We start from the raw sequence: 21719 nt of genomic DNA, 5'->3' as shown, positions 1-21719 counted from the left end.
ACTAGTGGAATAGGTGATTTCGAGTAGCGGACTCAAATACGAATTACTTATCTATTATAGATCAGTGTTGTTATTTGAAATCATCTGTGGTTATTATAAATTCTATTGAAGTTAAATAATTACTGGGTGTCATTGTTAATTACGAATATTATTAGCAGAATCTAGCTGACAAGACAAAGCTTAAAAACAATGACATTTGAATATTTGCATTCAATTGCAGCTTCTTATTATATTTAACTCCTTCCATAACTATTTGTTATAATCAAAGTAAACATTATAACATTATTCTACTATACAAACAAAAACACAGACATTCAATTAAAGGACACTTATAATGTAGGTTTATTACCCGGCTGGAAACTCTATGCAGCACTCCCGACGTACACCATGATCCGGCTCTCCCTCGCACAATAAACCCACTTATTTTCCTCTGAATCGAGCATATCAGTACAAAGTCAGCAGTCAGCGCAATGGGAAATGAGCAATCAATGCATTCCGGTGCAGACAATGCGCTACTCAACTCGTTCGGATTCCAGGTGCTCAAAGTGCTTGACAAGTCTCCGGCAGCAGAGGCTGGCTTCGAGTCTCTGTTTGATTTCATATGTGGCATTAATGGCCATCAAATTGTATGTATCGATATGATCTCACTCTATTCAACTAAATGCTTATCTTATAAAATTTGAAATCAGGAAGATGGAAATGTCGAGCTCTTTGTGGAAGAAATACAAAACTGCGCTGGCAGATCAGTCAAATTCGCGGTCTTCAGCTATAAAGGCCAGCAGCTCCGCGAAATATTTGTATCTTTACCTCCCCTCTCAGAACAGACCCCGAAAGCCGAATTAGGTCTCGCATTGCAATGGGCTCCGCTAGCTCTCTCCAGCCTAGTCTTTCACGTGCTTGACGTCAAGTCCTCCTCGCCGGCTTTCAGAGCAGGTCTCGCAGCGGACTCTGATTACATTGTCGGCATCGAAGGATACAAAATGCTATCTGAGTCTGCGCTGGGTGATGCTCTAGAAGAAAACTTGAACAAGGATCTTACTTTACAGGTCTACAACCACGATTACAACGTCGTGCGTCTGGCAACAATTGTACCCGAACGCGATTGGGGCGGCGATGGCGTTTTAGGCTGCGGTATCGGCTTTGGATACCTCCACCGCATCCCAGAATTTAACAGTGCTGTGCCAGTTCCCGGAGAGACAATATTTTCCGCAGACGACGACGATGAGGCCAATGAACAACCACAAGAGCAAACCACTACGGCAACCGGTGTTCCTGCGACACAGACAGAAATGCTACTCAAACAAATGCACATCACAGACGCGCCCGAGCCTCCCGCAGATAAACCATCATCACCGCCTCCTCCACCTTCTGATTCGAGTTCTCGCGTGCCTCCATCTCCCTCTGAAATCGCGATGCCGTCATACATGCGTCGCAAACACCATAAGCCTAACGCAGGTGCCGCCCATCAGCTAGATGCATACTTCGATGAGCAAGAAAAGATCAGCAAAGAAGCAGATGTGCATGCACCGAATAGTGGAAAAGCTAGCGCACCTCCGCCGCCTCCGAAGGACTCGGAAATTCGCCGGAAGAGCTCGACTGATGAACCTGAAAAGCCGGCTGAGGCCGAGGAAGAGGAGGATGAAGTTGAGTAGTTTAATGTTTAGCTGGAAAGTATGGAATTGTTGATTAAGTGGACTCTGTGTAACATTTTACAAGTTCGCTGCATGTAATATATATGATAATAAAATTAGTAGTCAATAAAGATGATGCAGTCTAAATAAGTAGTAATGAATATTGCGGTTTAGGGTTATCGAAAGCATAGGGTATATACGAAGCCAATATTTTACTTTGAGAATCTAACATTCTATATCCAAAAATGAGTGACGAATCGAGCACATCAGACGATGGAGAAAGTGTAAGGAATCCGACTGTGTTTGAGATATAATTTACTGATAATTACCAGATACTGGATATGGTATTGTTTGATGAAGAAACAATTCCTGGTTATCTGAAAAGGTACGTCTTCAAGTATATTCTGAATTTCAACAGTTTTCATCTAAAATTATTTAGATATTGGAGACAGAGATATAAGATCTCTTCAAAGTTTGACGAAGGATTATGGCTTAATGAGGTGTCGTGGTATAGTATAACTCCAGAACGTGTTGCAAAGTGTGTCTTTTACTTACTGCTAAGGAATTCAGTATTCTAACTCTCCAGTAGAAGTATTGCAGACCATATAGTCGCATGCATTCGTCCAAAGATAGTACTAGATGCATTTGCAGGAGCAGGAGGAAACATCATCCAATTTGCGCTTCAAATAGACAAAGTTATCGCCGTCGAGAGCGATCCAATTGCTATACGATGTGCAAAGCATAATGCAAAACTTTACGGCGTTAGAGACAAGATTGAGTTTATTGAAGGTGATTTCTTTGAGCTTGTGAAAGAAGGTCGGTTCGAAGATTTACAAATCGATGCGGTGTTTCTGAGTCCGCCTTGGGGCGGTCCTGACTACTTGTATCAAGAAGTATTTGATCTGGAAGAAATGTATCCATATTCACTGTATGTTTTTGACTTCCTGCCGTTCTTTGTATTCTGCCTTAGTTATGTGTAATACTGACTTCTGTTGTACTTTTAGAAGCACGCTAATGCAAGCATCTTGTTCGTTATCTCGCAACCTTGCCCTATACCTTCCACGAAACTCCGACATTATCCAACTTCGTCAGCGGGCAGACGAATACACATTCAGGCACAGGTTATTTAATGAGGATGATAAAGTCCTATTGTCGTATTTACATTCAGATGGACATTGTAAGGCCATGTGTGCGTATTTTGGAGATCTTGCGAAACCAGCTACGAAAGATTTTGGGACCGTTATGATTGATGAGGATGCGTTGCGATAGTGACTGTAACTTGTTTCTTACCATCGTTAGTATGATGATATTTCACATCATCTGTATATTAGCTTTCTCTAATTATACTTATACTCGTTCGATATATCAGTCACATATTTCAAATGTAGACCAACTACATCAAACTGTACATATTCGTTTAAGAATTCAACTTTTGGTATCTAAGTTTCCACCATGTTGAAAGTAAATTCATCTTATTTGAGAACAAAAATATCCCAGTTCTAAGGCCAACACTAAAATTACATACTTTGAAAAGCACAAAATATTTCAAATACGCCAAGCTCGAACAACAATATTAACCGCAACGGTAACAAAATCCAAATTTTACGGAAAAAACATTAAGAAAACACTGAGCCAATTTACAAGGTATACTACAGGGTATACCGAACATACAATTCATCAATAAAATGAGGATGCTTGATCCCCGGCGGTCGAGCCTGCTTAAAATATTCAACAGCATCTCTAACAGGTACGCCCATCTTTTGCACTAAATACGAGCAAATCAAGAATCCTGTCCGGTTGAATCCATAATGGCAATGAACTCCAACCACACGATTGGTAGGATTTCCTTCAGAGTCAAGTACGATGGAATCAATAAGCGCGATGAACTCGTCAACTTGGTGCCTCGTTGGTGGGATTTTGGATACTGTAGGAAATTTATGGTAAGTGATACGCTTGAAAGATGAGGGTTCATATGGAGGCATATCGCGTGAGATATCAATAATATCAGTGATATCCAGATACCTATCCTCCAGACTTGTTGGATTCTGCTCCGGATCATCTTGCCGTAACGTTTTCATGGCGCGGATACTTGATCTGCCCACCGGCTCAGAAACAGCCTCTACTGAGCGCCACTTCGCTTCATTCTTGAGACTCCATTTATCGTCACGAGTAGCCATATCAGCCAATTGCCAACCTAGCGAGAGTCTCTGATCGACGCATGCTACTATGAAATCGTTGATCACTCCACAAACCGGCTGATGTCGGTCGACAAGGCACATGTGTCCTGCTTTGGGAATAGCCGTCAGCCTGACCTCTGCATCACCAGTACTGCGAGAGGCCTGGATCGCGTCCGCGATTATAACAACATTATCAGCAGACGTAACACGGTCGAGATCGCCAGCAATGAAACAGCATGGAACAATCAATTTCTGCCAATCAGCAAGTTCAGGAATTTCTGCTCCAGAAGCCATGCTCAACCATATTGAGGTATTAACTTGCAAATTCCATCGTAATTGTCTACGACGCACCATTTCCTCCTCATCCTTTGAGCTGCCATCAAAATCTCCCATCATTCGCTCCACCGAAGGCGAGTAAATCCCGCCGCTACGATCAGAGTATCGAAACAGATCAAATACGGCGGAAGGTACGTACTTTGCGATTTTTTGCGCACGACGAGACGACTTTGACAGCGGAGCTGGGGGGCATATGGCAACTAGTCCTCTAACTCTAGATTTATTTTCTAAATCAAGAGCTAAATGGCACGCGATAGCACAGCCAAGCGAATGCCCTACTAGCACGATTTCTCGTTGCGACCCAAACTTTGCATCAATGCACTCTATAATCAATTTCACTAGCGACGGAGTTGTGTATAGTTCGGATGGTAAGCTCGAGTCATATGGCGCTCCGCCATGACCTGGTAGATCAAGAGCAAGCACATCGGCGTAGTAGGCGAAAAAATCGACGAGCGCATCGAATTGCGCAAGCTGACCACCTAATCCATGAATGAGTATGAATGCAGGCAACTGTGCGGGATGCGGATTTCGAGTAGATGTTGCAGATATATGCACAGCTCTTAATTTCACTGATATAGGTCCCAAGACAGAACCCGGAATCGAGTGAGAGACGGTTAGTATCTCGCCATGACGGACGGTGAGAGGAGAATCTGAAAGCGCTGGATCAGAGAGCACCGAGCGCTCGAGAGGCGAGAGTGTGTGTGCGCGGCGGATCATGAACGCTGAGGCAATTGCAACTACGACAGCCGCAGCCAGCAGAAATTCCATGCTGGTTTCCTGCTTGGTTGTTGTATAGTTTGCTGTTGCCGTTGACGATACTGATTGTCTGCGAAGTCGCCATTTGGACCGAGACAATCCTCAAATCGAAGCCGCACGACCATTACTAAGCACTCCGTCTCTCAAAGATGAAAGAGCTTATGCTTCTAGTATATATTTTGATGTAAGATAATGTATATATTTGCAGATAAGTAAAGACGAGAGTAATAGCTGATCACTGGAAATCGTACATTGCATATTTACAATAATAGCAATAATAATACACTCACGGGTGAATCGGTATAAAATTCCCAATTATACAACTAGGAATATTATACCTATCCCTTCTAATCGTAAAACTAAAACAACAAGACCGTCGTAATTGCCCGTCCCGAGACTGTAGCGTGCAGCTAGTAAGCACAGCCTTCTGTCCCGAATCAAACGCAATATTCCCATATTTCTCCCAGTAGTTCACCGCCGAGTCCTCACTTAGTACCTCGTATATAGCTATCCGACCGTCTCGAAGTTCTTCGACAGGAACCTCAATCAATGCCGCAAACTCCTTGTTACCACGATATATTTCCCCTGTTCGCCGCCACAGACAAGCGGGAATAGCCATCGAAGTAAACACTCGATCATAATCAAGCAGCATCCTTTCAAACGCCTCCTCGACAAGCACAAGATCGACATCAATCAGTGTCTGCGCAATTGCTCGAAACGCAGGTCTAAAAATCGATAGCGGCTTGAGAATTCGTTGTCGCGAAGCTGGTGCCATATGACGATCCATATACCGCTGCAGCCGAGCATATCCCTTTACGTAATTATACGGGACCAAAAGTCCGGCTTCGAGTTTTGCATTGATGACTTGTTTCAAGCGCTCTTCAGGTGTCCGCTCGGGACCATCGGCTGGATCAGCAGCTGTCAGGAAGAACTTGTCTTTGGCGGTTTCGGGTGGTTGAATAGGTTTCGTAGGTGTGGTTAATGTCAGGTTTCCGTTCGCACGCGCGGAAAATGGATTAGGCAGTTGCTGCTCAAGTGGAGGTAATTCCTGCGGTGAAGGTAGTGGCGGAATATGTGTCTGGACAGACGGAAGTACAACATCAGGCGTGTCTCCTCTAGCAATCTCACCTGTGTGACCACTATCAGTCAACGCCGGCGGATCAGAAACCATTGTCAACTTGCTTGCACTCTCGGCAGCCCTTTGCTGCTGAAGCTGTCTTATCTGTTCGCCAACAGCGGTATGTGGAGCATCTTCAATCATTGTCAAAAAATCGTTCAGAGAAGAAAACTCGCTACCAGCACCCTCAGAGTAGAAAAGTGGCTGCTGGTATAGTGTTAGATCGGTGAGTAGATCAGTGGATGCGCCAATCATAGCAGGCCATTCTTCAGGCGATGCGTGTGTACTATTTCCTATTTGTAAAGGTGCCGCTGTCCCCTGACTAGAAATACCATATATGTTTGGTTTCTCGGACTTTTCTTGACGGAGAGATGGTTCGAGCTTGGGAGAGACAGGAGAGGTGACTTCGTCTTTAATTCGCTGTTTAGAAGGCGAAGCTGTTGTGGCTTGTGGCTGATCTTTACTTTCATCGTGACAGAGATGGCCAATATTTCGTTTAACGCAGCGAGAGCATGGGCGACCTATAGATACTACAAAGTCAGCATTGTCGCGATAGATGAGATGAGATATAATTGAGAAACTGACCTGAATCGCAAGTCATATGTGATCTTCGACAATAAACACACGCTAAATCATATAAAGGTAATCAATAAAAACACGCTCAATAAAAATACAGAGTACTCACCATGATCTACCTTGCGTCGCTTAGTGGGCTGTGATCCACCCATTTGAGGGCCACGATTACTGCCGTTCTCCGACGTGGCTTCAGGAGATTCAGCACCACTACTGTTTCCTTGTTGAAATTGTGGTGACATTTTCTGTTGGACGCTTATCTTTGATGTTGTGGGAGATGTTGAGGATGAGGAAGTATCGGCGGCGTTTGAAGTAGCCGAGACTAGCTTAGTGGTGTCTTCAGTTTGCTTTTCCCTGTATTAACCATCAGCACGAAACCAAGCAGAATGAGATACATCATTTATATATATATGTTAAATAAAAAGAAGAGGAAAAGGGGGTAAACGTACGATTTAGAAGCAGAAGTATTCATAACATTAGCGACGGTAGCCTCAGCCAAGGTTCTCAAATTGACCTCATCTAGACTATTATTACTTTTGCCTCTATCTTTGTCCTTTGAAAACCGAGCCACGGATGCTTTTTCTGATACCAATGTACCAGATCCCGCATCAGCGTCGGTGCTCATGGTACACAGTATAACAACCGCTGTTTTTCCTGCCTGTACCCTCTTTTTTTGGGTTTTTCTGGATTTGGGCTGGGCTGCCGGACTAATTGGGATCCAAAAAAATGGTTACCCGGCATTCTTAATTATTTGCCGGTTCTATTTATCATATCCTAATATAGATCAATTATATCCTGATATGGATATAATATATCCTGATATAGATACAATACATGCAGATGTTATTATTGTATAGTATTACAGATATCAACCTTATTTGGCAATAGATAATAGCCCACATAAAAAATGCAATAGCGAGCAAAGTTATAAAGTTTCAAGAAATCATTAACCGCAGTGCTTCACCAACCCCACCATCTCTCCCACCCCATTTCTGAATTCTACCTCAATGATTCGATTGGCTTTTAACAAGACATACCACAGAATTGCGTGATTGAGCAAATTATAAAATTATATTACAATTCTTCTGAATAATTCAAACAGTTGTTCTCGAATAACTAAGAGATTCTGCTTATAACCGTGCAACTAGTCCATACTCGTCTGAGCTTGAAAAGCCATATACAAAAAAAGGTCAAACACAAATCATTGCAATAATGAAACGGCCTTGAACCAAACCTTCACTTTCAGCACAGCAAATATAAGCAATAAAATTATAAATAATTCTGTTATCTTATCCGCATTTTCGAGGAGCTAAGCTTCCTGTGCGGCTCAGTCTTTTGAGTATCGGCAAAGACGGCCGCGAACCCACCAACTCTCGCCATCAATTCTGTGCTATTTAAATGTGTCTGAAGGGACTTATTTTTTTGCCAATTCATCCCTCTAGTGATTTAAATTCATGCCTTTATAAACGCTGCTCAAGGACGTGAGACTACGCAGGTTAGACCACTTTTTCTCGATCGCGAACCGGTAGCTGGTCCTGGCATTTTTTCTTACATAAATATCCTCGCCCGGCCCACACTTCCTTGCCAGAATTCTACAGTCTCCAGCTCTGCCTAGACACTGTAGCCATATGCCTCTGAATGTGGTTTTCCAACGATGATCTGCGAGAGACAGTCGCTTATCGCGTAAAATACTTTTCACCAGCGTATGCCGTTCTTGTTTATGTGACTTGTCCTAAATAGCAAAGTACTAAATTTTCTTCTAGATGGTTTAGCATGGTAATGGCGCTAGCCGCCAGCAGCATCTTGCTTTTAGATTACCCTTTTCAAACATATTGGTTGCATATTATTGGCATGATATACTACATCTTCTCCGTCGCATGCCTCATTCTCTTTGTTTTCATTTTGATTCTTCGAAATGCCCTTTTCCGCGATCTCAATCCTCGAATATGGATCCACCCAACCCAATCTCTTTACTGGGGAACTTTACCGGTTGCCGTAGCGACAATCATTGCTGCGACTGCGATAATCTGGCAGCATCAGCGTATCTGGATCTGCTATGTTTTGTGGTGGCTGAATTTTGTCCTCGCTCTCGTCTCAGCCTGGGGCATAACATTTTTCAGTATAGTCAAGCATAATCGTCGCATTGATATTCAACAGCTTAACGCAACGATCTTGCTACCTGTGCTGATTTTGGTAGTGCAAGCCTCGGCAGGTGCGATGGTGACGAAGTTTCTGCCGACAGAGTGGCAGGCGCATATGATTATCATTACGGCTTTAATGTGGGGTAATGGGGAAGCAATCGCGTTTGCATTCATGGTCATATACCTCTGGCGCCTATTGACGGCAAACCTTCCTGCTCGCAGCATGGTGTTTAGCTGCTTTATTCCGATCGGGCCCATGGGTCAAGGAGCGCACTATGTGCTTGTGCAATCCATCAATCTTGAGAATTATTTTATAAAAAGCGGACAGCATCCCATACTTAAGACTTTTCCTGTGTTTCAGTATTTAGGCACATTCTTAGGCCTTGCTATGCTTGGCTTTGCTACATTCTGGCTCGTCATGGCTGTCTTTTCCTGTCTATACTTGCATCCTCATGCGTTCTCCATTACTTGGTGGAGTATGCCATATCCAATCTATACTTATGCTGTCTCACTTTATCAAATTTCAGTTATGTTTGATTCATTTGGGTTCCGCGTCTGGTGCGCAGTATTTGCCACGCCAGTAATCATAAGCTGTCTAATACTCACAGTCGTAACAATCTACCAAGTCATTTCCTCCGATCAGATTTTTCGATTTGCAAAAGAAGAGCTGGACTTTTATCTTGAAGATTTGACGTCTCATTCAAGCAAAGAGAATATACGTTATACTTCAGACGCGCCTTCAGCTTTAGAAAATGCGCGTATACCATTCAGTGAGATTATGATTGGAAAACCACCCGACAAATTATCTTTTAAATAATCTGCATTTGAATTTTTCTTACGATTGGTTTTCATTTTGCAAACAATGGCTTTTATTTGTTTTTTTTTGTTTTTTTTTTGTTTTTTTTTTAGTTTTTTTGGGGGAACGTTATTGGATTTTATTTGCATTTAAGCATGGTGTTTGGATAATTCATTTTAGTTGTTTTAAATAATTTGTCATTCAAAATAATTTTTAATTAAGAGTTGCTGTTTGCAATGATGAAGCAAAAAGTGGAATTGCTTCTGTAAAGTACGCTGCACTTTTTTCACGTCAATTAAGCAGACATTAATTTAGATTGTCTTAAGGTTCTTATGCCGCATTCTTGTAATTCACTGAGTCTTATTATCAAGATTGAAGTGAAGTCTAGTATTGCATACGCCTTCCAGTTTATTCTAGTTCTCTGTATTTGTTGATAATGAAGTTCCAATTTCTTGTGACTATTTTCTGAATAACCGACCGCCGCCGCATGCCTGCTTCCATGAATACTGTTGAATTAATAATTTACCGACAACTTAAATTTATCAAATACTCTACATTTATTAAAAGATATAAAAAATGCAAATAAAGGATAATGAATGAAACTGAACTATTAATTATTACTATATATAAAACAAAATGACATCGTAAATAGTATTACGTATATGCATCTCCCAAAAGCAAAATGCATGATGTGAAAAAAACAGCAGAAATGAAATAGCAACCAAATGAGTTAACCATTGATGACAGATATTAGTTGTTGTTTGCAAAGACTCTCAGTAAAATAACCCCAATTCACAATAACTATAATATATATACGAAGAAAAGAAAAGAATGCACAGATTCATATGAAATGACAAACACAAAGGCAACAAGCATTACGGAAAAACCCTCATGAAAGACGCAATAATGCAGATAATGCAGGAAAGATGAATGTATGCACATAGATACATAGGAATAATCCTTGTATATGTGCTAGCTAATAATCAAACAAGCCGCAGCGTTTGCACTTGCCATCGTTTAGATAGAGACCGCAAACAAGCGCAGACAAGCGAAGCAATTAGACGAAACCATGCTGTGCACATGCATGCTTAAAGTGCAGACTAGAGTGTATACTAGAGTATAGATTAGAGAGCACGCAAGGCAGCCATGCAGACTAACCAGACTAGCTGTAGCAACCAAACTAGAAATGCATAAACAATCACACCTTTTGTCACACGTTCGCCATTGCAGACCAGCCACAGCGCCTTTTTCCGGAAAGCGACAATAATATACCAATATTATATCGAGACCGATATTAAAACAAAACAGAAAAACTATGAATAGTAGGAGGCAAATAATGTTGAATTGCAAGTAGTGATTAGTAGCGGCTGTGCAAAGTGGCGGTGCATACTATGCCGAATTAGCATAATTGATTGTTTTGATGGAACGAAAAAAACAGAGCACAAAGCTTTGACAATAATGACAAACTCCAGCAGCAGCAAAAAAAAAAACAAAATATAGGTCGTTAACAAAAAAAAGAAGAGTCGTTAATTATGCAGGCCATTAAACACATTAGGAGAAGGGCTAGTCCTGGCGGAGACGGTCCTCGGAGGTCATCAACGCATAAAGCTTTTCAAATGCACCGGCGGGCTTCGAGTAGCGCTCCTTTTGCAGAGCGCCGAGGGAGGTGGAAGAGAACAGTGAAGAAGAGGAAAGAGCGGGCGATGATGTTGCAGAAGTCGAGCTGAATGTGGAAGAAGAGGAGAGTAGCGGTGTAGAGATGGCAGCGGACGAGGAAGTAAAGGGAAGGAGAGGCGCACGCTGATTTAGTCTGCGGACGGCTGGAGAAGAGAAAAGTTAGAATGAGCAGCAGAAGACTAATTAGACGAATAAGCAGACAACGAACCCCGAGCAAGAAAATAGAAGCCGGCACAGAGTAAGGCCAGGATGACGACAGCAGCAAGAACGTCGAGGAGGGCGACGAAAGGCGAGGAGGCAGCTGCCCTGGCTGCCGACGCCGCCTTCGCAGCTGCCGACGCCGACATGGAAGTGTAGTCGAGGTTGTAGAAACGGTCTCTGAGGAGATGCTCCTCGAGGATACGGTCGTCGACGGACTCAGGAACCATTGTGACGGAGGAAGAGACGAAAGCTGGTTGACAAAGGAGATCGGGAGAGAACGAGAGATATATTTGTTTGTAGTGCGAAGCTGAGACGCTTGGCGCCAGACACGGATTGGAGCGGCGCTAGAGAGTTTGTGACTTCTAGTCTCACAGCCTACAGCGCACTCGTCGGATTCACCAATATGCGGATGATGGCCGGTAAATAAAGAGTTTTGCTGAATTCTGCTGCTTGATCTTCTATTAGTTGCTCCAACAACCATCGTTTAGAAGCAAGTACTACTAGCAATACAACCAGCAATAGAAATGATGTCATCCGCTGTTCCTGAACCTTATTTTAAACACTAATTCTAATTTGGACTAACTCGGAGATAAACTTTGCAGGGACCAACCTTGTTCTGACTATGGTCTATTTTGGCGGATCTCATTGCTATTGTGTTGTTGTTACAGTACTACAGTACTACGGTACTCTGCGTCTAGTATGAATGCACTCTGATAATTTAGCAAAAGAGGAAACAGAAATAGTGCAATACTTCATGAAACTCTACGCAAAGTAAAAAAAGACAAACTTGCCCTATAAACAAAGTCAGTATAAGCTCACGCCGAGTCACACCTTCGCGGTCCAGCTGTCGCCGGCTCAGGTAATCCCAAAATAGACATGAGCTGCCAGATATATATTTCACTTCCTCCTCATAGTTAATATTTATTATTATTCAGATCATCTTCAATAAACTGTTTGACTATTAGAAAATAATATGCATCATAAATCAATCACGAAGAAAGATACGACGATATAATCAATTGAACATATTTTTAGTCGTGCTTATCTTCGGCGCCGCGGCATTCGTGGCTTGTACGGCTGCCTGCCAACCGTCGCTCACGGGCTGCCTTCTCCTCCGCCATCCCATATTCTCTGGTGGCGTCTAGAGACTCCATCGCACCGGCCTCGAGGTCTCTTTCCTCCTGCTTTCGCTCAAGCGCTTCTCGTTCCTCGCGCTCCTCGGCACGCTCAAGCCCTGTCTCCTTGACAAAGAAAGACAGAGCGAACGAGAGCACCGTCATTGGCACGTAGAACGCAAACACGGCCCGGTGCGCAACCATGTAAGCATGCCGCACACTCCGCACCTGCTGATCCGACAACGACGATAAATCCGGCACCGCAAAAACTGAGCTCTCTATTGATGTGCGCATACTAGCCGGCAGATCTTCTGGCACGTTGGCAAGCAACACATTCGATAGCAGAGCAGACGCAATGGCAAGTCCGACGGCGGCACCCAATGATCGCAGCAAGTTGCGCACCGATACAATTACAGCGCGGTCCGCTTTTGGTGCGTTAGCCATCAATGCAATCAGCACCGGCTGGAAAGTGCACCCAATGCCGGTGCTCTGAATAAAAAGTGGAATCTCGAGCACACCTGCCGCCGTCGTGTCGTTGTATATCCCCAACTGTATCGCCGTGGCGACCATCAATATCAACGATCCCGTGCGCACTACTATCGCATATTTTCCGGTCTTTGTCATGAACAGTCCCGCGCATGTAGATGTGACCGCTTGCGGAACAACCATCGCGAGCAACATCACGGCGGAGTACATGCGCGAATATCCACGTGCATTTTGAAAGTAGACCGGTAAAAAATTGACTTGGACAAAGTACACCGCTCCTGTGAAAAAAACTTGCATCAGCATAGCCGCACGCACTTTGCTCTTAAAAAGTCGCACTTTTGAAGTTCTGTCAGCAATTTCAACGGGTTAAGTTTACAAAAGTATAGGTATTTGTAACTCACTCGGCATCATAGGCAACTTCGCGACCTTTATCTCAATCAACACAAATGAAATTGCTGCCAGTCCGCCAATTACAAAGAATGAAATCACAAACGCACTATTCCAAGCCCACTCGACTCCTCCACTATTCACCGGAATCAACACGAAAATAACGGCAATAGACGACAGCAAAATTCCCCAGCCATCAACTTTTTTAATCTTGGCCCGATACCCTCCAGGAGTAAACTTGAGCGGGATAATAAACCACGAGACAGCAAGCGATACCAGCGCACACGGTCCCACGATATAAAACAGCACGCGCCAGTTCGCATTGTCAATCAATGCTGCAGCAATAAACGGACCGACCGTATTTGCTGCACCAATTGTAGTAGCAAGAAATCCCTGATACTTGCCTCTCTGTCGCAGGGTAACAATATCGGATATTAGAATCATAGACAATGCATTGATGCCACCTGATGCAATGCCGCTAAATCCTCTAAACACATAAAACTGCGCCGCTGTCTTTGCAAACCCACATAATAAATCAGAAAGAAAAAGCAGTAACAACGCGGACAAGAAAATATATTTTCGTCCAAAAATATCCGACAAGCGGCCATACAGCACTTGAAATGTAGTATTCGCAATCATAGTCGCAGTAGCCGCCCACGAAATTGTGGTCTCGGCATTCAAATCCTTTCCAATTGTCGGCAACATATTTCCCAACGCAGACTGATCTATATACGACACGAAAAGTGACAGGCAGATAGCAGCAAAAACTACTATAAGCTGACTGAATGGTAAAAGATTGGTTTGGTCTTCAAGCTGCTCGGTCTTTATCCGTGCTATGACTTCGTCTTGCGGAACTCCTAGACCTTCGCCTCCTTGCCGAGGTTCTGTGTTCTTTTCCTCAACCATTGTGGTAATTATCCTAGTGTGCGTGCTAGTTTAGACAAGGTATCTTTCTGCAGTCTTGGGGAATTAGATGAGAGCACGCGATCAACCCCAGACTTTGGTATAGCAGTCAAGTACCCTCGAAGCTGTAGAAACAGAAGACGCAAAGAAGGTCAAACTAGCTGTTTGAACAGCTAAACAGCAGTACACCGCACTCAAAAAACGAATTACTGACGCCAGCAGTTTCCAGGAAACCGGTGTACGTTGTGCCCATGTCCATCATATTGTCGGATGTGCCGATAGCTTATTTTTTTTTACCGAGACATCGCTCTTCCCGTATCAGTGTCATGAGCTAAATTACTATGATTACTAATATGTTACTAAATGCACAGAATAGCATTTCAAGGGTTTTGTGGCATTATTGTTGGAGTCCATTCGAAAGGATGACTAAAGTATTATTCAACTTCTTCATACTCCATCTACAGTTCATACTATCGAAAACTGTCGTCCCAGGACTCGTCCTCGTCACCAACATCTCGTCCTTCTAAGAACCCCTGCATCATTTTTGCATGCCACTCGTACTGTGACGCAGCCTTGTATGCGTCATCAAGACTCATGCTTGCCACCGCAGCCAACTCAGGTGATACCGTCGTCGTCGACGACACATTACCTTTCCTGGTCGCAGTCTCCTCGACGCTCTGCCGAATATCCGGCAACAAGCCATTTAGAAAATCCTTCATTGGATCTACTCCCTCATTTAATAAATAATTCTGCTCGCGACGATCCCTTCGCAAACGGTACTCTTGCACAGTCTCATTCTTGCGCTGGGCGACGCCTAGTGTGCTAACCGGCACTTTTGCACAATGAGAGTAGGTAAACACTTTTTCGAGCATCTCGACGAATTTCGTAGAATCTTCGTCAAGTTCAGATCTGCTGAGCACATTGCTAAGCCCCGTTTTTGGATCAAGCATCAGTTCGTCCTGCACGTCGTAGTCAACTGATTTCTCCGCCCCAGTTGCCTTTATCCGTCGTCCTTGACGTACTTCAGCAACTTTCTCCCTGGCGCTCTCACAATACTTCAAGTACTCATCTGATTTTTCATCGCCTCCATGTAATGTCCTTCTTGCCCTGCGCACGCTATCTCGTTCCCACAACGCGCCACATTCACGTACATATTCCGGCAACCACTGCAGTATAAGCCTCACAAGCGCAGCATCAGGCTCTACAACCACTGCAAAAGGCAATACAAGCTTTTTGATATGTTGTATAAAGATATCCAAGTCTTGAGAAATAGTGGATGTGCCCGTACGACACCAGTCATTAAAGACTTGAGTCAAGGGATTAGGCCATGGTTCAAGTTGCGATTCTGGTAAACTGGCGCCATTCGAATTTGGCGACAGCCGATCAATATTAGAAAATTCCATAAATGTATCTTCTCTCTGGGCTCTTGTCGGCATATCTTTTGATGTCTGCACTGCTCTCTGTTAAATCGATGGCAAACCCAGGTTGATAATGCCGGTGATGTCATTCAATAAATTTCACTAAGTCACGTAAGCAAAGGGTTGCGTACACTTCAACCCCTGAATTTCTGTACTAGGAACAAACAGAAAAAAAAATTCAAACTCCCAACTTCAAATCATTCATTCTTTTATGCAGGTTGACAATAGTGCATTAAACTGCAACATTAGAATTAGCAATGGCCAGAGGAGATATTCCGCGAGGAAAGTTGCGGACAACTTTAGCCTTTGACGATCCAGTATTTTGTGCCTCGGTTCACCCTTCTGAAGCCGTAGTCGCTACTGGATTAGGTACTGGGCATGTCTTTGTTCACCGGTATGCCGGCGACGCGAACGAGGATAATGACCCGAGTGATGATGAAGAACATAGCCCTGTTACTGGAGAACAGATTCAACTCTGGAAAACTAGAAGACATAAGGGTAGCTGTCGCTCGGTAGCCTTTGACGAGCTAGGGCAATGTATGTGACTTCCATATATTCTCTACTCTAGCAAACCAGCTAACAACAAATCAAAAGACTTATACTCTGTAGGCTCAGACTCAGTCCTCAAGCAAGCATCACCCAATACGGGTAAAGTTATTGCAAAAAACTCAAGCAGTTTACCATCTGCCCCGACCTGCCTGACAACAACGCAAACACACGTCGCTCTCGGTACCGAGACCGGCACCATCCAACTTTACGATACGCGAGACCTCACGAAGCCGTCTCACGAGTTTATAGATGTGCATGATGATTATGTTACAAGTATAACTCAGCTAGCTCAGTATCAGAATACATATCAGTTTATTTCTACCGGCGAGACGTTCGCTGCACGTCTCGATATCAGAAAAGGTGTGCTCGAGAAAAGTGAGGACCAAGAAGATGAAATTCTGTGCTCTTGCGTATCCTATCCTTCCTCATTCGAATACGATCCATACAACGTTTCGTCAGACCACTCGATGCCTCATCCTCTAGACACTAATCGAAACGGCGGTAAGAATAAACGCGTACAAGTCACCGCCGTGATGGGTATGGCAACAGGCGTACTCACATTTTGGACAAAGGACAACTGGTCAGATCAACAGAATCGTGCTATTTTGTCAACTGACAGTATTGATTGTATAGCAGAGTACCCAGGCGAGAAGGTCCTTGCTGGAAGCGCCGACGGACTTATGAGGCTTGTCGATGTCAAGCGGCGCAAGAGTATAAAGTTATTCGAGCATGGTGGCGATGATGGAGTCGTCAGTGTCGCATCTGATGCATGGGGTCGCGTAGTGTCTGCTGGTGGAGAAACTGTCAAGGTGTGGGATGTTGATGAGGAAGTGGAGAACAAGAGCTATAAAGACAGTGATACCAGTGAAGAAGAGAAGGATTCTGACGAAGCTGATACTGATGATTCAGATAGTGACGATGACAAGAAAAAGAAGAAAAAGACAAAGAAGCGAAAACGCGGCAAAGCTAAGCAACGCCTGGCTCAATTGTCGGCAAAGAGGCCTTCGGTTAAGCCAAATTTCTCGGGTTTAGATTAAAATTATCAGAGCTTTAAATATCGATTATAACTGCGCTAATTATCCACATAAATGCATGGCAAACCCTTTCATCTGAGATCAAGAGTTTTCTTCATTGTCACTATCAAAGATATCCATTTCTGTGCGTGGTTGAAAGGCATGTATACTACAATGATCCGGAGTGAGAGACATCTCGACAATTGCCGCCGCTTCTTTAACTTTATCTATCAGATACTTCTTTGCATCTTCGTCTTCTTTCCAGAACTTTCCTATCCGGCGATGCACTCCTTCGCGTAACTCAGGTCGGAAACCATTGAATACATCCTCTGTGACATTGAAAAGCGAGCAGTCGACAGATAAGATAAGATTTCGCGCGCGTTCCCAGTAGTCATTTACAAGCTCTTTAGGGCCTTGCTTTAATCCCAGTGTTCGCGGTTGTGGACGGATCACGTTTCCCATCACCTTTAGAAATAACGACTTGTATTCTCGCCATTCCGGAGAGTCGAAATCATGCAAATAACTAAGTGTATGTCGCATCAGCTTCTCCTGCGCATTCAACCGTCGTCTGGCAAATGTCCTTTGTGACCCGCGCATAGACAATGACAAAGCAATTTCAGCATGATATTGCGTACAGTCAACAGAAAGAAAATTACAAGAATAATATTCGTCGAGAATTGATACGATTGCTAGAGGATCATATTGATTTGCAACATTTGTGTAAACTGGACGCTGAATGATTATCAAATCAATCTTGTCCTTAACCTTCTCCGTTGTCTCTAGTGGATCATAGCGAGGTACTAAACAAGGCTTCTTTATAGAAAAACGAGTTGCAGACTCTGCCATTCGCGTTTAGAAGGTCAACTATTTTAAAGATACTGTGCTGGGAGTTTACGATTGGTTATATCAGTGTTTAGGGTTAGTATCGGGCGTGACTACGGCAGCTTTATAACGCCGCTCCGCATAATTTCTATAAAACATATGGATAACTGTTTAATCAGGTATTATCTCAGTTTGATTTTATAAAATAGTAATACAGTCGCTAGATTTCCCGGTGATGATACCGATGACGTAATGCGGGGGGAGGTGGTAGCTATAATGGGGCCGCCGTTCCAGCCCCTCATACAAGCTCCCGATGTGTAACTCCGAACCCAACTTTTTGCATCTGCCTTTCCGGTCATTTTTATTTGTGAATTCATATTAAAAGCGATCTGCTACAAATTGCAATGTCGGTCGAAGAAGGAATGCTTACGCTAGCAAACTCAGGAATCAAGCTGGCTTACAAAGTCATCTCGTCGTCGGCCACTACGTCGCTCCCTGTCGTGATGCTATCAAACAGTCTCTCGTCTTCCTATGATTATATCTGGAACGAATTCATCAAGCATTTTGAAGACAAGTACACAATTGTACTCTACGATCAGCGTTTCCACGGAAAATCGCCATTGGCAGATGGATTTGACTACTTTGGAAAAGGTAACTCATATGCCGACTTTACCGACGATGTGATTGCGCTTATCGACCACCTTCAAATCGCACGCTTGCATGCGTTTGTTGGTCTCAGTATGGGTGCCACGACATCAATTTGCCTAAAGGCAAAGTATCCCACTCGCGTCGGCAAGGTGGTGGCCGTCAGCAGTGCTCTGAAGAGCGCCCCGCCTCCAGGACCTGGTCAGGTCGATGCCTTTGGCGAGCGTCTTGAATTTGCGCGTAGTAATGGCATGGCTGCACTTGCACCCAAGACTATTGAGCGATGGTTTCCTGGAGATGAAGGACAGGAGTTTCTCAAAGCGCACCCTTCTCGTGCTGCTGAACTGCTCGAGATGCTGAACAAGGCGCCAGTCGAGGGTCTCGGCGCCGCTATTCGTGCGATTCAGGACTTTGATTTAACGGCGTCGCTTGAGGACATCAAGACGCGTGGACAGGGAGGCGAGGTTTTGTTGGTAGCCGGGTCGCTAGACGGACCTGTACCGAAGGCAAACCAGGTGATGCAGATTGTCGGCGGGACTAAGCTCGAGATTTACGATGGTACTGGACATTTGGTAAATATCCAGCAGTCGGCAGAATTTAATCAGCTGGTGGAAAAGTTCATCGCGTAGGATGATGTGAAATGAACGACGGGCTTTATACTATTGGATGCAATTAGCAGAGTAGATAGTATCTAGTGAATGAATGAATGATGGTCCTACTATACGAGCCGCTGTCACCTGCCAGAGTGTTTAATCTGGCCATTTACGTATAAATTCTTGCAATTGAACCTTGTTGCTTATTGTCATTGCTCCCATTGCCATTGCCTACAGGAGAATCATCATTTACGTCCACTCCAATCAAGTCTAGGCGAGCTTGCAATTAAGGTTCGCCTCGTGCCGGGACCAGGTTCGTGAAGCCAGTCGCGAATGAGTCTGGAGCAACGTGGTCGTCGTCTGACTCAGACTCGCCTTGACATTTCTGTTTACTGCATGATTTCGGATACGACGTTCATGAGTTGAAGTTGTCTCTAGATATTTTTCAGGGTAAGCTTGGTCTTGGCTTTCTTGGTTATAGTTCTGTCTCTTCATACTGTCTTACTCTGCATTCCTGTTCTCTGATAAATCCTGCTCTTTCTGCACTTCCTCTTCCCCTTCTTCTTGTGTAGTTCTCTATCAATTAACATCTATGACAATGTACAGACTTGTCCTTGGGGCCCTTGCACTCTCAGCCACCGTTGTCGGCTCGCCGCTCGCTACAAGCTATTCCGACGGCGTCGTCAACACAACCACCTGTGGCTCCTACAGCTATTCGTACGACTCCATGGTTGGCTACGGATTTCTGGCCGGTAACGCAGTTGACAATTACGGTGATACTATTGGATTTGGTTCTAGCATAACACTTGAGCGACCTTCCGTTAAAGTCACCACTCTCGCCGACGGCTCGAAGAACGTTTCCGCAATCGTTTATAACTTGCCCGACCGTGGCTGGAATACCGAGGGTACCACTAATTTCGAGCCTCGTATTTACAAGTTTGAGATTGCTTTCCAGCCTAAATCGGGGGGCTCGTTCAAACCCAACTTGCAGTGGCGTCTCGTCGATACCTTGATCCTTACTGATCCTTACGGAAACCCGCTTACTGGATACGACTGCGACACCAAGCTCCGGTTCCCCAACATGCCTCACATTCCTGCTGCTACTTTTGAGAACAATGGATGGTACGATTTTGGCGGACAAAATATCTCTGTTCGTGTTTGCTTCGATGCCGAGACGCTAAATGTTATCGACGGCTCGATTGAAAACGGATTCTGGATCTCGGACGAGTACGGTCCCTACCTCTACCGCTTCAACTCGCGCGGCATGATGGTTGAAGCCATTCGTCCTCCCGAGGCTTTTATTCCCTATCGTAACGGTACTGAGTCATTTTCAGCTGATTCACCTCGTATCGACACTGGCGTTGATGATGATATTACACCTTCTGATCCTGACTCTGGACGTAGCAACAACCAAGGCTTTGAAGGCGGCACGCTTTCTCCTGATGGAAAATACATCTATGCTCTTTTGCAGTCGGCTACGGTTCAGGATGGTGGCTTAAAGAAGTACACAAACTCTTATAGTCGTATGGTCAAGTACGACATTTCAACTCCGGGTGAATCCGAGCTTGTTGGCGAGTGGGTTGTCAAGCTTCCTACTTTCTACAATCCTGATTCTTCGGCTAAGAAGAATCCTCGCACGGCTGCGCAGTCTGAAATTTACGCGCTTTCTGAGAGCCAGTTTTTTGTCATTGCTCGTGATTCTGGTAAGGGACATGGTCAGTCTGATGGTACCGAGTCGCTGTACCGCCATATTGATGTTTTCGACATTACCAATGCAACTGATATCCACTCTATTGACGAGTACAATGTCGCTACTGGAGCTGTTGCTCCTGGCGGAGTTCTTGTCGATGGAATCACCTCCGCCACTTTATGCCCGTTCCTTGATGTCAATGTTAACTCCCAGCTTAATAAATTTGGCGGCGGTCTTCATAATGGCGGTGAGCAGAACTGGGAACTACTTAATGAGAAATGGGAAGGCATGGTGCTTATTCCCGCCGATGGAAAATCTGGCTCTGATGACAAATACTACGTGATTATCACTTCAGATGATGATTTTATGACACAGCAGGGATTTGTCAACTTTGGCAAGAACACTTACAGAGATTCGGCAGGATATAACCTCGATAACCAGGCTTTGGTATTTGAAATTACTCTTCCTAGCTCACTCAAACCGTTCAAAGATTTTCCAGCCGGAAGTTGAATTATGTGAATAATAAATAGAATTTAAATGTATTCAAATCAATTAAAATGGTTCTGAGTGGTTAGAGGAATTATTAATAAAAGTTATTCAGTGATTACAAAGCTATTTGCCGATCCAATTGCTAATACACCCCAACCCTCAAAACGAGATAGAGTCAGTGCTTATCTCCGCGCGCAAAAGTAC

General features: G+C 44.0%; 12 protein-coding genes across 12 annotated transcripts; 6 read left to right on the top strand and 6 right to left on the bottom strand.

Moving 5' to 3' along the window:
• Positions 1-251: 251 nt before the first annotated feature.
• Positions 252-1784, top strand: V2V93DRAFT_363633 (GRASP55/65 PDZ-like domain-containing protein; the record flags this gene model as incomplete). Its single annotated transcript, XM_066908650.1, has 2 exons — positions 252-626; positions 690-1784. Coding segments are annotated over exons 1-2 (1115 nt in total), but the record flags the coding sequence as incomplete, so codon positions are not given.
• On the top strand, positions 1698-3115 carry V2V93DRAFT_363630 (RNA cap guanine-N2 methyltransferase-domain-containing protein). Its single transcript, XM_066908649.1, has 5 exons — positions 1698-1915; positions 1964-2016; positions 2071-2169; positions 2221-2559; positions 2636-3115. Exons 1-5 carry the CDS (start codon positions 1877-1879, stop codon positions 2898-2900), a joined length of 795 nt encoding a protein of 264 aa, XP_066767679.1. The 5' UTR covers positions 1698-1876; the 3' UTR covers positions 2901-3115.
• Positions 3116-3280: 165 nt separating this feature from the next.
• Positions 3281-4861, bottom strand: V2V93DRAFT_320832 (Alpha/Beta hydrolase protein; the record flags this gene model as incomplete). Its single annotated transcript, XM_066907336.1, has 1 exon — positions 3281-4861. One exon carries the CDS (start codon positions 4859-4861, stop codon positions 3281-3283), a length of 1581 nt encoding a protein of 526 aa, XP_066767678.1.
• Positions 4862-5186: 325 nt separating this feature from the next.
• V2V93DRAFT_377906 (uncharacterized protein) lies at positions 5187-7215 on the bottom strand (the record flags this gene model as incomplete). The annotated part of the gene is made up of 4 exons (XM_066911934.1): positions 5187-6538; positions 6603-6644; positions 6703-6944; positions 7040-7215. 4 exons carry the CDS (start codon positions 7213-7215, stop codon positions 5187-5189), a joined length of 1812 nt encoding a protein of 603 aa, XP_066767677.1.
• Positions 7216-7970: 755 nt separating this feature from the next.
• V2V93DRAFT_342352 (voltage-dependent anion channel) lies at positions 7971-9748 on the top strand. The gene is made up of 2 exons (XM_066907825.1): positions 7971-8293; positions 8354-9748. Exons 1-2 carry the CDS (start codon positions 8229-8231, stop codon positions 9546-9548), a joined length of 1260 nt encoding a protein of 419 aa, XP_066767676.1. The 5' UTR covers positions 7971-8228; the 3' UTR covers positions 9549-9748.
• A 1131-nt stretch (positions 9749-10879) lies between these two features.
• Positions 10880-12043, bottom strand: V2V93DRAFT_109114 (uncharacterized protein). The gene has a single exon (XM_066906743.1). It carries the CDS (start codon positions 11884-11886, stop codon positions 11140-11142), a length of 747 nt encoding a protein of 248 aa, XP_066767675.1. The 5' UTR covers positions 11887-12043; the 3' UTR covers positions 10880-11139.
• Positions 12044-12149: 106 nt separating this feature from the next.
• V2V93DRAFT_363621 (major facilitator superfamily domain-containing protein) lies at positions 12150-14573 on the bottom strand. Its single transcript, XM_066908648.1, has 2 exons — positions 13408-14573; positions 12150-13341 (listed from the first exon to the last, which is right to left on the bottom strand). The coding sequence occupies exons 1-2, from the start codon at positions 14297-14299 to the stop codon at positions 12437-12439; spliced, it is 1797 nt and encodes a 598-aa protein (XP_066767674.1). The 5' UTR covers positions 14300-14573; the 3' UTR covers positions 12150-12436.
• A 113-nt stretch (positions 14574-14686) lies between these two features.
• Positions 14687-15787, bottom strand: V2V93DRAFT_363620 (uncharacterized protein). The gene has a single exon (XM_066908647.1). The coding sequence runs from the start codon at positions 15730-15732 to the stop codon at positions 14767-14769; it is 966 nt and encodes a 321-aa protein (XP_066767673.1). The 5' UTR covers positions 15733-15787; the 3' UTR covers positions 14687-14766.
• Positions 15788-15971: 184 nt separating this feature from the next.
• V2V93DRAFT_389755 (WD40-repeat-containing domain protein) lies at positions 15972-17300 on the top strand (the record flags this gene model as incomplete). Its single annotated transcript, XM_066912368.1, has 2 exons — positions 15972-16251; positions 16309-17300. The coding sequence occupies 2 exons, from the start codon at positions 15972-15974 to the stop codon at positions 17298-17300; spliced, it is 1272 nt and encodes a 423-aa protein (XP_066767672.1).
• A 37-nt stretch (positions 17301-17337) lies between these two features.
• V2V93DRAFT_109057 (uncharacterized protein) lies at positions 17338-18312 on the bottom strand. Its single transcript, XM_066906741.1, has one exon. The coding sequence runs from the start codon at positions 18120-18122 to the stop codon at positions 17379-17381; it is 744 nt and encodes a 247-aa protein (XP_066767671.1). The 5' UTR covers positions 18123-18312; the 3' UTR covers positions 17338-17378.
• On the top strand, positions 18177-19563 carry V2V93DRAFT_109069 (Alpha/Beta hydrolase protein). The gene has a single exon (XM_066906742.1). The coding sequence runs from the start codon at positions 18503-18505 to the stop codon at positions 19370-19372; it is 870 nt and encodes a 289-aa protein (XP_066767670.1). The 5' UTR covers positions 18177-18502; the 3' UTR covers positions 19373-19563.
• On the top strand, positions 19474-21709 carry V2V93DRAFT_363614 (esterase-like activity of phytase-domain-containing protein). Its single transcript, XM_066908646.1, has one exon. The coding sequence runs from the start codon at positions 19929-19931 to the stop codon at positions 21534-21536; it is 1608 nt and encodes a 535-aa protein (XP_066767669.1). The 5' UTR covers positions 19474-19928; the 3' UTR covers positions 21537-21709.
• The last annotated feature ends 10 nt before the right edge of the window (positions 21710-21719 follow it).

This window comes from Kockiozyma suomiensis, assembly GCF_038497685.1.
Source record: "Kockiozyma suomiensis strain NRRL Y-17356 unplaced genomic scaffold V2V93scaffold_2, whole genome shotgun sequence".
Lineage (NCBI taxonomy): Eukaryota > Fungi > Ascomycota > Lipomycetes > Lipomycetales > Lipomycetaceae > Kockiozyma > Kockiozyma suomiensis.
Note: the sequence above shows the minus strand (reverse complement) of the source record. Positions and strands in the feature narration are given on the sequence as shown.

Coding starts and splice junctions, on each gene's coding strand:
- V2V93DRAFT_363630 (XM_066908649.1), top strand. CDS start 1,877: ATGAGTGACGAATCGAGCACATCAGACGATGGAGAAAGT. Junction 2,017..2,070: donor ATTCCTGGTTATCTGAAAAG/GTACGTCTTCAA, acceptor AAAATTATTTAG/ATATTGGAGACAGAGATATA. Junction 2,170..2,220: donor ACTCCAGAACGTGTTGCAAA/GTGTGTCTTTTA, acceptor ACTCTCCAGTAG/AAGTATTGCAGACCATATAG.
- V2V93DRAFT_109069 (XM_066906742.1), top strand. CDS start 18,503: ATGTCGGTCGAAGAAGGAATGCTTACGCTAGCAAACTCAGGAATCAAG.
- V2V93DRAFT_363614 (XM_066908646.1), top strand. CDS start 19,929: ATGACAATGTACAGACTTGTCCTTGGGGCCCTTGCACTCTCAGCCACC.
- V2V93DRAFT_109114 (XM_066906743.1), bottom strand. CDS start 11,886: ATGGTTGTTGGAGCAACTAATAGAAGATCAAGCAGCAGAATTCAGCAA.
- V2V93DRAFT_109057 (XM_066906741.1), bottom strand. CDS start 18,122: ATGGCAGAGTCTGCAACTCGTTTTTCTATAAAGAAGCCTTGTTTAGTA.
- V2V93DRAFT_363621 (XM_066908648.1), bottom strand. CDS start 14,299: ATGGTTGAGGAAAAGAACACAGAACCTCGGCAAGGAGGCGAAGGTCTA. Junction 13,342..13,407: donor GAAGTTGCCTATGATGCCGA/GTGAGTTACAAA, acceptor GAACTTCAAAAG/TGCGACTTTTTAAGAGCAAA.
- V2V93DRAFT_342352 (XM_066907825.1), top strand. CDS start 8,229: ATGTGGTTTTCCAACGATGATCTGCGAGAGACAGTCGCTTATCGCGTA. Junction 8,294..8,353: donor GTAAAATACTTTTCACCAGC/GTATGCCGTTCT, acceptor ATTTTCTTCTAG/ATGGTTTAGCATGGTAATGG.
- V2V93DRAFT_363620 (XM_066908647.1), bottom strand. CDS start 15,732: ATGCCGACAAGAGCCCAGAGAGAAGATACATTTATGGAATTTTCTAAT.